Here is a 14,295-nt window from a genome sequence, read left to right on the forward strand (position 1 = left end):
CTATTTATCTCCAAGTCATTGTTTAAGTCCAGAGAGCTTAATGAGGTCTTTTTTTCTCAAGCACCAAGCAGGGAAAGGTTGTTTTCTATTGCAAGGTACAAGGAGCTACACCAGCTATAATAGAAAGATTCCACATCTGCTAGTGGCCAGGGTAAACCTGGGATTAAAACCAGTGTGTTAATTTAATAGGTAATTTCTCAGGGGACACTAACCAGTGGGCTCTGTCAGCGAAGGGCTCTCTCTGATGGAAACCGTGCCAATTTCTCTGTGAAACGCAGTTACCATCCTCACCCCTGAAGTCAGAAGTGCATGCACCCAATTTCCAGTAGCCCCAGGGCCCTGGAGCCGGAAAATTACACCTGCAAGCCAGCACTTTTCCCACACTGCCGCACAGCTGTCACACACAGAAAGCAGCTCATTTCAACAGTGCCCTTCAGCCCCACTTAGGGACATCATTAATGATTTCAAATTACAACTGTTGCTGTCTCTCCAAACAGTGATGAATCGGGGAGCTACATTCATGATGCTTTCTTTTACATCATGTATCTGCTCTCCCCTCAGGGGCACAAAAGATGTTGAGACAAGTCCGAACCTGCCAGAGCGTCTTCTAGATGCAGCCCTCCTGCCCTCCTGCCTTCCCTCCCTCTGCCCCACTCCAGCACCCCTCCCCCTCTGGATTTCCAGCTGGGAGGCAGTGACCTCCCGGTGAGGAAGTGCAAGCGGCTCCTTATTAAAGCAAGGAGAATTCATCGGAGTCAGGGGACAGAGGCTCAAACGCCTCCCGCATCCTAGCAGATCAATTCACCCGGCTCCCCCAGGTCAACAACAGGCCGGGGTTTCAGAAAGGGAGCGTCTTGGAGGAGGGCGGCCACCCTTTCAAATACTGGAGCATCCGCTTAAACGCGAGATGGAACCCACCGCGCCGCCAGACCAGAGGTGTGGGCAGGCGCGTGTGTGCGTGAGCACAGGGACAGCCTGCCTATGGGCGAGACATCAGTGGCCACGCAGGGCGACCCACCACGGTTGACAAAGCCACGGCGATTACGACTTCAAATATCACCCGCAGGCACCGGCTGCGGTGCCCAAATCTCCCCGGATTTATTTTCAGACAAGTGACTCACAACCTCGTCTCCCTAAGTAATTCCATTAAAATGAGTCGCCGGTTCCACTAACCCGACTTTCCGCTGCTCTCCGGCTGCCCCTCCCTCCACTCCGCCCATCCAACAAAACCCAACGGCTCGCAGACTGAGCCACGGTACCCCAGGGGAGCAGAGGGCAGGCTCTCCCGCCCGACCCCCCAGCCTCGGGGAGGGATGAATGGGGCCGCCGGCTGGCGGGAGGGCGCGTGCGGGCCGTGTGCGCGGGTGTGCGCGCGTGGGCACGCACCCCGGCCAACTTACTGAGGTTGAGTTGGTCCTCCCCTGGCCCTGGTTCCGCACCTCCTGCTCCCGGAACTGCAGTCCAGCCAGATGCTTCTCCAGCGCCTCCCAGTCCATTGGGGGCATCGGGGGCTCCTCTGGGACGCACGTTCCGCCGTCCGCTGGCTGAAGGCAGAGGCTCCCCGCCGCCGGGCCCCGGCCGCCGCGCAGGCCCCCCGCCAGCTGGGGTTTCTGGACCGCCCGGCGGGGGACTCGAGCGCCGCTGGGCCAGCCGGGCAGCACCACGTTGCCATTGTGCCTGAGGTCCTGGGGGTCGTGCGGGTGGAGGTTGCCGTTGGGCAGGGGGGGCGGCATGGCGGTGGTGGCTCCTTTCCCCCCGCCGCCGCCGCCGCCGCCGCCGCCGCAGCCGCGGGTCCTGGCGCTCACGTCCCCCGGCTCCCGGGCGGGACAGCGGTCATCCCGGTACCCTCGTCCGTCGCGCTCGTCCTCCTCTTCCTCCTCCTCCCCGTCCTCCTCCGGCGCCCACTCATCAATCACCTTCTTCTGGTAACCCGGGAAGGGCTCCTCATAGTCCTCCAGGGCAGACACCAAGTCCAGGCTGCCCCCCGGCGACGACGAGGATTTGCACTCGGAGCAAGGGGTCACTTTGGTGGAGTTGGACTGCGAACTGGCGCGGCTGCTGCTGCTGCTGCTGCTGCCGGCGTCACTGCCTAGATCCATCCCATCCTCTCGGTAATCCTGGGGGGAGGAGGCAGAGAGAGTGAGCTGCCGGGTCGAGCGCGCTCCGGCCGCCCGCCGCCCGCCGCAGACGCCCCGGCCCGGCGCGCTGCGCCCGTCTGGCGGGAGGTGCGCCCCGCCGGAGGCCTGGGGGCGGGAGCCGGCACCAGCCTGCGGCATCCCTCCCCTGACACAGCCGGACTTCCTCCGGGGAACTAACCCTCCGATCAGCAAAGGGGGTGCCCAGCCACCGGCGCGCACACTTTCTGTAAGAGGGGCCGCGGGGCGCGCGTGGACTTTGTTTTAACCATTTTGCGCCAGGCGCGCCCCGGCACCCCGCCCCGAGGATTCTCGGGGAAGCAGACACTTTCCCGGAGAATTAGAATTCCCTGGGGGTGGGGACTGGGAAGGAGGTGGGCGGATACTATATTCGCACCTCGCTCTCCGGGCGGAGGCCCCCGCCCACCGGCCCCGCCCCGCCCCGCCGGGCGGTGGGGGGCCTGACTCGGAGCTCCGGATAAGCTTTACTTTCTAAGGAGCCGCGGGCAGCTCGGAGGTCTGACTCCCGCCTCCGCACCTCCCCGCCTCCCCGGCTGGCCCCTCCTCCGCTCGCCGGAAGGCTCGGGGTAGGTGGGCGCTCTGGGCTCCTGCCGAACCGGGCGGCTCCCACCGCCCCCCAGGGTGTGCCGGCCGGGGCGCGGCCGCCGTCGCTGCAGGCGCCGCCGCCGCCGCCGCCGCCCTGGGAGGAAGGACGCGCCCTCCCGGCGGCGAGCCGGTCCCGCCGACCGAGCATGCCCAGAGGATGCCGGGCGCGGCGCAGTCCGCTCTCCCGGTTTTCGCGGCGGCAGACGAGCGGGAGGCCGGGTGGGGATGGGGTTGGAGAGGCTGGGGAAAGGCCGAACGAAGGGGGCGCGGGGTTTGGGGGGCGCAGACCCGGCCCATTAGAAGGGGTGGCGCCCTGGAAAGGGTGGTGAATTTTAACACCCAGACACTCTCGCGTTTCCTGGGCGCGTCCCAAGCTCTCTCTGCGGGGCTGGTTACCCCGCTTAAGCCTCCGGAGACCCCAAAGCCCGGGCTCAACGCTTTCTAACCCACGCGGAAGTCCCCGAGGGACCCCGCGAAGGACCTCCCTCCCCCACTCGCGCACATACACAAGCCCATGTGGGAGCCCGAGTGACGTGTGAGCGGTGGTCATGCACCATCATTTCCCTTCCACCTTCCTACACGCTTCCTCTCCACCGCTCAGCTCCTCCAGTCGCCCAGCGACTCCCCTTCCAAGTTCAGACTGTGGGTGGGACCTGTTGCTTTAGCTCAGTTTCCTTCCCTCCAGGCTGCACGCTGAGGATGACGACCTCGGTGAGGTGTGTGTATGGGGAATAGAGGCGTCAGTGTGAGATGGGACTGATACCCGGCACCGAGGTGGAGAATCTGTTCGGATGAGCCTCCAAAGCCCCCTTTGGCCACCTCCAATCAAGGAGACATTAAAGGAGGGGAAGAGAGGATAGCCAGTGACCTGCTTCTGGCACATTTGATGGTTTGCTTCTTTCAATTTTTTTAGGAAACTGACTCCAAGAACCCTATGCTGGGGTTTTCAATTAGTGCAGCGGTTCTCAACCTGTGGGTCGCGACCCCTCTGGGGGTCGAACAACCCTTTCACAGGGGTCGCCTAAGACCATCGGAAAACACATATAATTGCATATTGTTTTTGTGATTAATCACTATGCTTTAATTATGTTCAATTTGTAACAATGAAAATACATCCTGCATATCAGATATTTACATTACGATTCATAACAGTAGCAATATTACAGTTATGAAGTAGCAACGAAAATAATATTATGGTTGGGGGTCACCACAACATGAGGAACTGTATTAAAGGGTCTCGGCATTAGGAAGGTTGAGAACCACTGAACTAGATGAGGGGGGGATCCTTTCACCATGTACACGTACATACAAATCACCATGGTGTACACTTTAAATATCTTACAATTTTATGGGGGTGGGGGTTAAAAAGAGAAATAGCACTTAATTTTACAATGGATTTTGGAAAACCAGTTTCCTTAAACTTCCAGATTTGGTCCTGCTGCTAATTATCCCCAGGGACTTGTAGCCTGGACCAGGCCACTGCCCTGGCTTGGCACAGTCCAGATGCCAGGCAGAGAACCAGGGGCATGCTTAGGATTCTTCAGTAGGGAGTGGCTGCCATTTCTTCAGGGTCCTAATGGGGACGGGGTGCAGAGACCCTGTGTTTAAGTGAGACTCTTTCCTCTCCTAGGTAGGCCTGAGCCAGGGAAGATAAGCTAATCTTCAGACTTTTCTGGAAACAGCAATCCTATGAATAACAGGAAAAGGGGCCTTGTGTTCTGGAGCTCTTTACAGGGCCGATTATAACTTAGAATGTCTTTTACGGTAAGATCTGTAAAGAGCCTGCCTGGTGCTCCAAATATGGTTTGCTGCAGAGCCCTGGGTCAGCTTGGCTGCCCGCTGTGGGATGGAGGTGGCCCTATGAGTGTACAGAGATGCGGATAGAAAGCATTGTGTGCTGGGAACCAGATAGCTGCTTTTCAAGTCACCATGTCACTTGGCAAGGCTTAGGTCAGAACAAGCTCCCTGCGCGGTGGCAGGACACAGGTAGACAGAGAAGTATTGATTAACGGTGGCAATAAGAGAGACTTGTGGCCTCCGTGCAATTTTCAGACATTGGGACCTCCTCAACCATTCACCCAGTCTCCGTCCTGGGCTTCAGCTCATCCCCCTGCTGCCCAGATGGTCTGTGTTTGGGGAATGCAAAATTAAGCCTTAAGAAAACATTTGGCAAGGTAAACTCACTGCCAAAAATGCATGGCATTTTGAAGCCAACTTTGAACATCTTTGAATTACCTGTCCTTTTAAATTATTTTTTGACTAGATATTCTGGATCAGATGGGAAACTACCATGTTTCCTTTCTTCTTTTCCCTTCATGCAAGGTGCCTGGCTAGCCCCGTCTCCATTCTGTTTCCAGCTTTCCGTCGCCTGCCAAGAACCATCCCACTTTGGAACAGGAAGGCCTGCCAACTCCTAGGCCAGCAACAGTTGACAGATATGTCCAGCAGGATGGAGAGATGATTTGCCAAGTGATTGAAAGGTCCGGTCTTCCTGTTTACAGAAAGTCTCCTCAAGTTAGGGGCTTGGAGCTTACAGACTTAGATTTGTCCCCAGCAACCTTTGTAAATTAAACATCAGAGACGTGAGTAAAGTGAGAGGCATCCCAGATCAGCACCTTCCTCCATCAATCACCAAGTCCTGTCCCTCTCATATATCCACTGTCCCCCACCCTGGTCTAGACCCTGTGTCTTGAAATTACTGAACAGTCTCCCAACAATCTTCGCCCATTCTCCTCTAGCAGTCAGAGTGGCCTTTCTCAAATGCAAATATGAGCAAGTCTCTCTCAGGCTTCGTTACACACACCCCCAACACCGCCAACCAGGACTCCTCATTCCCCTTAAAGGAACTGCTCCCCCCTCACCAACTTCTTTTGGAAAATTTCTATTCATCTTTCAAGTCTCAGGTGAAATGTCACTTTCTCTTGAAAGGCTTCTCTGATTCTCTATACCTGCCCTGTGGAGTCAGGTGACCTTCCCAAGCTTCCATGACACTCACTGCACTTATCACACGTGCTGTATGGAGGTTGCTGTTTAACTGCTTATCTTTGCTACAACTCAAGAAATCCATTTTATATTAAGACCCAGGCCACATATACCTTTACGTATATAAAAACATACGTAATTGAAAAAAAGTTTTATATACTCTTATTTTGTAAAATCCTATCCTACTTCATTTAAAACAAAATCTAGGCACACTTTATTACATTGATTTCATAACCCTTAAATGGGTCAGGGCTCCTAGTGTTAGAAAATACTCTAAATTCCATGAAGGGTGTAGCCATTTCTATCTTGTTCATGGTAATTGGAGTGGAATAGGAGCTTCATCAATAGTGATTGCTAGAATTATTATATCAACATTCAATTCCTTTCATCCTCAAAAACCCTATGAAGAAACTCTCTTCCCCATTTATAGATTTATAGGTGAGCATGCTGAAGATGGTGAGGTTAAGTCACTTGCTTAATGTAAAAAAGCTGAAAAGCCAGGTGGCAGAGTCAGGCTTTGAACCTGGGTAGTTTGGCTTCATCATCCTAGCTCTTAGTCACTCAGCTAAAATTCAGTATCCCTTGGCCCAGAGGCATATGGACGAATTTACCCGGCAAAAATACCAGAGGGGTCTCCTTGCAGCAACCTCAAACTCCTTCCGCCTCCTGTCCTGCAGCGGCTCCTCGGGCAGCAGTTGTGTCTATGCAGAGAGGAAGGCAGCTGGCAAGAGCAGCTGTTCTCTTCTGCTCACATGTGCTCGACCTCCTCAACTGTCAACAAGTTCAGTATTCAGCAAGTTGGGAGATTTCATTGTGCAGAGAGTACAGACGGCTCAGAAAATGAAACTCCCCATTGGTCTGAACTACATGCCTTCAGTTCCCCTCAGAACAAATCCTTGAAGAAGATAGTCACCGTGAGATTGGGTTGTTCAGTTTTGTCCTGGATGGGAAACTGCAGCAATACTCAAAGAGTAGGGATGAGGGCACGCTCCTCAGAAGTTAGTGCTATTTACAGGATTTTGATCCGGACAACACTGGAGAAAAGACCTGATTGAAATACTTAAATATTAAGGAGTATAAATAGGTTGGAAACAGATGTATTTGAAAAATTCCCAAACAAATTCTAAAGTTACTAACCCTAATGCTAAACTTCTCTAAGTTTTGGCATTTAGAGTAACAAAGCAATGGCTGGCAAGGGGGTTTGTATTTCGCCTTTATTACATGAATTGCATGCAAATCACATGCAGTACACAGATGCTCTCCTATTTCATCACCTGAATATAACTATGTGAGACTTTTAAAGCACTGTGGGCAAAGAGTCCTGGGTGTAGAACATCTGGGCTTAGTTCCCTGCCCTGTCTCTAACCAGCTTTGTGACCTCAGTTTCCTCATGAAGGAGGCTGAACTGCATGATCATGGTGCTAAGCAAATAGTAAGAATACATTGAATGAAAGACTGAATGAATGAATGAACTAACAGCTTCTTCCAGCTTAAAGACTCTTGGGATTTCATCCTAGACACTAGGATATCCTATATAATAAAAGCCCAGCGACTGAATGACGGAATGACCAGAACGACCGGTCGACCACTCGCTATGATGCATACTGACCACAAGGGGGCAGACACTCAATGCAGGAGCTGCCCTCTGGTGGTCAGTATGCTCCCATAGTGATGGGAGCACCACTTGGCTGACTGGGATGAGCTGCACTCCCACAGCGGGCCAATCCCCACAGGCCATGCTCCCCACCAGTGCACAAATCCATGCATAGGGCCTTTAGTATAGTATAAAAGCATCTCTGAGTTTCATTGCCTTCCTTGTTAGGAGATACAAAGTTGATTCCTCCACTAACTAAAAACCAAGGTCCTTCTCCATTAGGTGGGTTGAATGCATAGTATTCCTTCTTTATTTATGTAGATCCGATGGGTTGATTTCAACTATTAGTCTATATGTAGAGATACTTTGTAAATGAAAGAAAGAAAACAATTATATTTTAGGTGTACTAGTACAGTGGGGCCTTGACTTATGAGTGTCCCGACTAACGAGTTTTTTTGAGATACAAGCCGTCTCTCGGCTGACTTTTTGCTTTGAGTTGCAAGCTCAAAAAAATTCGGGTTATGAGCCAGCTTCAGATACCCCACTGCTAGTTGGCGCAGCGAACGTCACAGTGATTTGACATATGAGTAATTTGAGTTATGAGCTCCGTCACAGAACGAATTAAACTCGTAAGTCAAGGCCCCACTGTAAATAGGATCCATCTTCAGAGCTATACTTTAATGAAAAGAAAACTTTTAAAAACATTAACATCTTAAATGTTTTGATTTTCTAGCAAACCATGAGATTGCATTTCTCTCCTATGTTTTCCTCAATAAAAATGAAATGGCAAAATCTAGGCAACCTTGGCCCATAAAAGATAGCTCCAATGACCTATTTTCTAAACCTGAAACCAGGACACTTGGCTTGACAAATACAGTGCTTGCAAAAACCAGGTGAATGTCTCTTTGAAATGAAGATTACCCCAAAAATTCTGCAGGCACTGGTGAGTAAGGCAACTCTAACTGCAGCAAAGAGACAGTGTCTCTATCAGAGAAAAGCCACATAGACGGTGTCAGTCAGGAACTCAGCATATAGCCACACAGAATGTGAACTGCACCACACGTCCCTGCCAGGAGGGACAACCTGGCACCATTCACAGAGATGTAATTTTGCATGAAGAACGCCCCCTGGAGTTGTGCGGTGCACAATCTGCCCAACAGTCCATAGAAGCTCTATTAGCAATTCCATTGGTAGGAAGTTTGTTCCTATTGACAAGGTTGGAAGAGGAAGGCTGCTGTTCTTTTCCTAATAAAGTCAGGCCTCAGATTGGATGGCATTGACAAAAATTCAACGTATCTACACTCTCCCAATCTTTCTTTTTCCAGAAGTTTTCTGTCATTGTAGTCTACTTTCCTTAAGTTCCTAGCAATTCTTGAAAATGCAAGTCTATAAGCAACTCTGAATTTATTTTTTGAGCTTCACTGAAGGGTATGAATGACATAAAAGGACATTTACAAAGAGCTGGGAAAGCTGGGAGACGCACGGCATGAGCTTAGGGAAGCATTACAAGCGATAAGTCCATGTGCACATCACCCCAGGCAAGATGGGCTGCCTCAGAAATCATGTGCTTTATATTTGGATGTGTTAGGCTTGGACACTAGGAAGTGAAAACTCTATTCTGGTCACTTGTTGACACAACTCTGGAAGCATTATAAAATCAGAAAATAGCTCTGGCATTGTCAACGCAGTGCAAGCCCCAGAAATGCATCTGGAAGTGAAGAGGGAGCAGCGCAGTGGACCAGGGGTGACCTTCCAAGGCTCTGACTCTGATGAGCTCTGCCTTTATGGGCAAGAAAGGAGATTTACATGAAATTGTCAGATGCCTGCAACCTTCAGTTACGGGGAGGTAAATGAGTGAACTAGGCAGTATTGGCAACAGGGCGGTCCAGGGTGAGTCACTGAACAGCACAGCACAGCACAGAAGCATCCATATTAAAATTCAGAACAAAAAGCAGATATATTCTCGGTTTATCCCTGGATCACCACTTGGACCTCTGCTCTCAGCTCAAGATCCCCAGACTTCTAAGTCTGCATGAAAATGAGATAGGGAGACCATACATCTTGGCTTGTACAGGACAGTCCTGCTTTATTCCTGTTGTCCTGGCATAATTATTAATGGTGCCTTCCTTCACTCACCAAAATGTCCCAGGCTACATGATAAATTATATTATCACCCAAGGTAAAGGGAAATCACCAATGACTAAATACAAATATTTCCCAAGTCTGCCCATACCTTCAGATGGAGTTAAGTAGGGTTGGTGGTGGTGTTTTATAGGTAGAAATTAATCTAAAGAAGCTCCCAAAAATTCCTAACAGAAATGGTTCAATAAAAGCAGTATGGCAGGAATTTAAGAAGCACAGGAAAATATACAAGAGCCCGTCAATTTGTAAACAATGTTCATCTTCACTAACAATCAAAGAAACAACAATTTCAATAATAATGAGGTAATGTTTTGCCCATAAAACTAATTAAAAATTATTTAAAACCATAATACTAAGTATCATGATGGGTGTGATCAAAAGAACACTCATATACTGTTGGTGGGTTTATAAATTGGTCGATGCAAACTTTTTGGAATACGATGTGATAACATGTTTTATCACGTGTTGATTCACATGTGTCTTTGTAAAGTTTGTACCCCATGACCTGTTACTAATTCAACAAATTTATTGAGCCCCTACTACATGCCAGGCACCACAAGACACTGTGGTTGAAAGAGACAAAGACTATTTGCCCCAAATGGAATTTGAGTCCAGTGAAGAAACAGACATTTCATCGGGGAAATACAGGCTGGGGTAAAAGGAGGTTTACAGTTGTTCAGATGGAAAACAATACAATAGTTAATAGGTAATAATATAAGAATAAATGGTGTGTTTTGCGTACTCACAACTGTAAACCCACTTTTGCCCCACCCTGCATAGAACAATTTAGATGACAATTTGTAGGAGGTACCCGGGCAGTAGACTCAGGATGCTGAGAGCATGTAGGTAGTGTTGTGTTGGGGGAGGCATCCGGAAGAGGATTGATCTGCTGAAGAGGGGAGGAAGGGTGTTACGGGCAGAGGGAACATCTTGCACAAAGGTTTTGAGAAGGGAAGAAGCTGAGCAAGTTGAATAGCTGAAAGCGCACCACTAGGTTGGAGCAAGAGAGTAAGAGCCAAGGTGGCAAGAGGCGGGTTGCCATGAAGATATTTCTCCTAACAGCCATTTAAGGGTTGTAAAAGCAGGTTGACATTTTTAGAAACGTTCTCCGTGGTGGAAACTTGCAAAGGGGATAGAAAAACAGAACAGGACAGGAATGGAAACTGAGAGACCAATGAGGAAGCAAATATAGTAAGTGGCCCAGGAATGAGATGAATGTGGCTTAGGAGGGGTTGGGGAGATGGAGAGAGATAGAAACATTAAAGGTATATTTAAGTGGTAGAATCAACAGGCCCTGGTGACTGAATAGGTGGGGGTGGTGTGGGAGAGAGAGACATTTACTGATGGTTTCCCGGTTGTATCATAAGCAACCTAGTGGAAGGTGGTGCCTCTTTACTGAAATGGGCAAAAAGGAGGGGTGGGGTTTGGTAGGGGAGCAGAAGGAGGGAAGCTATGGAAACCTTTTTGGATATTTTCTATTTGAGATGCTGTGACACATACAAGTGGAGATGACAAGTAAGTATTTGGATGTGTAGGTCTGGAGCTTATGAAGAGAGATATGGGGGCTGGAGAGGTAAATATGGGCATCAGAGTACATAGATGGCATTTGAAATCTTGGGTATAATAGGCTCATCTGGAGACAAGTGTAAAGAGTAAGAAGGACAGGCCAAGTTTCTAGGTCTGAGGAATTCCGTCATTTAAAGATCTTGGAGAAGAAGAATGAGTTTGTAAGAAAGACAAGGAACAGAATGGGGGAGAGAATACTTAAGTCTTTTTAAAAAGTCTAGCCCAAGGACACAGAAAGGAAGATGGAGATTTATGCATAAAGATGCTCACTGTGGCATTTACAATAGTGAAAAATTAGCTTCAACCTAAATGTCAAAAAATGGGAAGATGTTGAAATAAATAGTCTCATATTCATTCTGTGAAATAAATGCAGTCAAATGAGATGTTTTTGAAAATTATAACATTAAATGAATAAAAGAGGGTATACAATTATACATATAATGTGACCCACAATTTAAAAATTAAATGGCTATGCCTAGAAAAAGATGTAGCTAAATGTTAACAGTGCTGAACTACAGGTGATATTTCAGGTGATTTTTTTCTTTACCTTTGTATCTAGTTGTGTTTTTTAATTTCTTTATAATAATCACAAAATAGGAGATAATATATTTATGCAATAGGGAATAAATTACATATATTTATTTAACTTAAAATGAATGATTCTGAATTTGCTGAAGAATTCCATCAAAAATAATTGTTGGGATGAGTGAAAATTTATTTATATAAATTATTTGAGGTAGTCTTTCATAAAACAAATAATTTTATGGCTCCATAAATCACTTATTCATTTAAGTTTTTAAATATCAGATTTTTTTTTTTAAATATAGATCGAGCCCACACACTTCTGAAATAAAGTTTGGGGTTATAATAAACTAAGCCAGGGGTTGGCAAACTTTTTCTGTAAAGGGCTAAATAAAAAATATTTTCAGATTTGTGGGTCATACAGTCTCTAGCATAACGGTTTGTTTTTTAAATTTTAAGCAAAAGTTTATAAATGTAAAAACTCTTAACTCTCAAGCTACCCCAAAACGGGTTGCCGTCTGGATTTGGCCTGCAGGCCTGTTTGCTGACCTCTGGGCTGAATGCATAAGAACAACACAGCTGCTTTCTCATTACAGCCTAACATAGCATTGGGGTTGTAGGAAGGCGAATCTTCAATTACTAAAGTCCTAGAACCAGGTCTGGACCTGTTTGCAACAGGAAGCAGGATAAGTGGAAAAATTCTAAACAACAAACTTTTCAAAAAAGTCTTATTTTTTAAATGGAAATTGATTTTATGCAAATATGTCAAGTTGATATCTTTCACCCAAAAAGTAAAAGCTAAAAGAAAACGTATTTGTTTTCTTATTTCTTCGATATGTATTCTATATTAATCTTAGATTTCTTCTATATTAATCTTAGATTTTTGGTATTATGAGAGGAGTGTTACTATTTACAAGAATCTATTCACACCCTAACTGGTTTGGCTCAGTGGGGATAGAGCATCGGCCTGTGGACTGAAGGGTTCCAGGTTTGATTTCTGTCAGGGTCACATGCCTGGGTTGCAGGCTCAATCCCCAGTAGGGGGCATGCAGGAGGCAGCCAATCAATGATTCTCTCTCATCATTGATGTTTCTATTTTTCTCCCTTCCTCTCTGAAGTCAATAATCTATACTAATAAAAGACTATGTGGTCATCACGCCCTCATGCCATAACAATCCATCACCAGGAGGCTGCGTGCGCAGCAGGCACGTGCAGTTGGGTCGGGGCGGACCCCGGCTCTGGCCTACCTCTTTGGGGCAATCCATTGAGGAGCCCTGGATGGGTGGGCGGGGCCTACCTCTTTGGGTAGATCAATTGCGGGGCTCCCACAGGCCAGGCTGGGGAACCCCCGAATTTCGTGCACCGGGCCTCTAGTAATAATAATAAAACTCTATTCACTTGTTCATACCAGGAACCTGGGAGCCGTCCTTGTTCCCCTCTCTGCATTTCCCCTCCACCACCCCCGCCCCTCAACATCAGATGTATTTGGTGCTGTTAGTGCTCCAAGCAGATTCTTGTTCCTGGCGGCTACACCCACCGCCAGCTGCTTGAGTACCAGCTATGAAATCCAACAGCATCTTCTGTGGTACAATGTATTCCTCTGCCTTCATCAGGCCAAAGATAGACCATCTGATCAATATCCTATTTGGCATTTCCCCCTCCTTATCCTACTTCTCTCACTTCCTTACCTGTTTATCCCTCAATAAACCTGCACCCAAATCCCTGTCTCAGGCTCTGCTTCTAGGGAACCTTACCTAAGACACCAAGTCCCAGGGATTCTACTTCCTGAATATATTTGTTTTTTTACCACTATCTCTGCTTGGAGAAGGGATGGTGAACCAGGTTACACTTGTAATTTTATTCCAGTCTATAAATACATTTCAAAATTTAGTGTATGATGCCAATAACTTTTATGAATACCAGGAAATCATCCTTATAAAATAGGCAAGAATGTTCTGATAAATAAAAACATCCACGAGGATAAACAAGAACTTGCAAAAGATTTAGCTTTCAATTGGCATCACAGTATAGAATTATTGCTGGCATTATTAATACCAGTGCATGGAAACAGCTGCAGCTCCAGTATTATCAATTTTGCTAATTATTACTGATTATATTTTTAAAATTATACCAATAACTAATAGCCTATAAGTAATCTTCTGTTATCAGACCTTTTCCTTTTTATTATACTGTAATAGGTTCATTGATGTTTAATAAGATGTGAATATTTGCCGACTCTGATGAATACCTTTATTAGGATATGCATATGTGTTCAGTTTATCTTCTCAATTATACCTACATTAAAACCTGCAAAATTAAGTTTGAGAAAACAGGCTCTATGCAAGCAGTGGAGCCTATATGACTTGTGACCTCCTGCTCTATTGCATTCTGGTTAATGATGCTCAACAACCTTCAAGCATAAACACAGAATAAATCAAAGGGTTCTGGATGGCTCTCAGGGAAATGTTGCACACAGCGCCCAGCAGTCCAAGACCGGACCCAGCACAGGTGGGAGCTGAATGTATAATGCACACAAACCCCCTGCAGCAGCCAGGATGATGGTGTTCAGAAGCACAGCGTTTACCCATGGAAAGAACACTTTTCCCCAGCTCCATCTAAGTAATTTCTCTTCACTGTTTCTATTCTGAAAGTAGGACATTGGACACTTCTGTACTTTCTCAATGAAATACATTTTGCTTCAGGTTACTCATAATCATTTTCAAATGGGAAATCTATTATGAAAAACAA

The 14,295-nt window shown here is 47.3% G+C and overlaps 1 protein-coding gene and 1 long non-coding RNA gene across 4 annotated transcripts in view; one reads left to right on the top strand and one right to left on the bottom strand.

The window, feature by feature from the left end:
* The window catches only part of SCHIP1 (schwannomin interacting protein 1), a 657,653-nt gene that overhangs the window by 118,081 nt on the left and 525,277 nt on the right, over positions 1–14,295 (bottom strand). Inside the window, exons 1-2 of one of the 3 annotated variants that reach the window (XM_070406905.1) lie at positions 2,533–2,623; positions 1,401–2,117 (exon numbers count right to left, since the gene is read on the bottom strand). In XM_070406905.1, the coding sequence (XP_070263006.1) occupies positions 1,401–2,099 (699 nt within the window). In that variant the 5' untranslated portion in view covers positions 2,100–2,117; positions 2,533–2,623. Of the gene's footprint in view, positions 1–1,400; positions 2,118–2,316; positions 2,398–2,532; positions 2,624–14,295 lie in introns of those variants that run through there. The other 2 variants (XM_070406903.1, XM_070406902.1) reach the window with 2 other exon arrangements.
* Positions 2,607–6,082, top strand: LOC139004144 (uncharacterized). The gene is made up of 3 exons (XR_011470338.1): positions 2,607–2,722; positions 3,427–3,630; positions 5,099–6,082. It is a non-coding gene; the product is annotated as an uncharacterized lncRNA (long non-coding RNA).

Source organism: Myotis yumanensis, unplaced genomic scaffold (assembly GCF_028538775.1).
Source record: "Myotis yumanensis isolate MYYU_CA2020_CCGP unplaced genomic scaffold, mMyoYum1.0.hap1 SCAF_2, whole genome shotgun sequence".
In the NCBI taxonomy this organism is placed as follows: Eukaryota; Metazoa; Chordata; class Mammalia; order Chiroptera; family Vespertilionidae; genus Myotis; species Myotis yumanensis.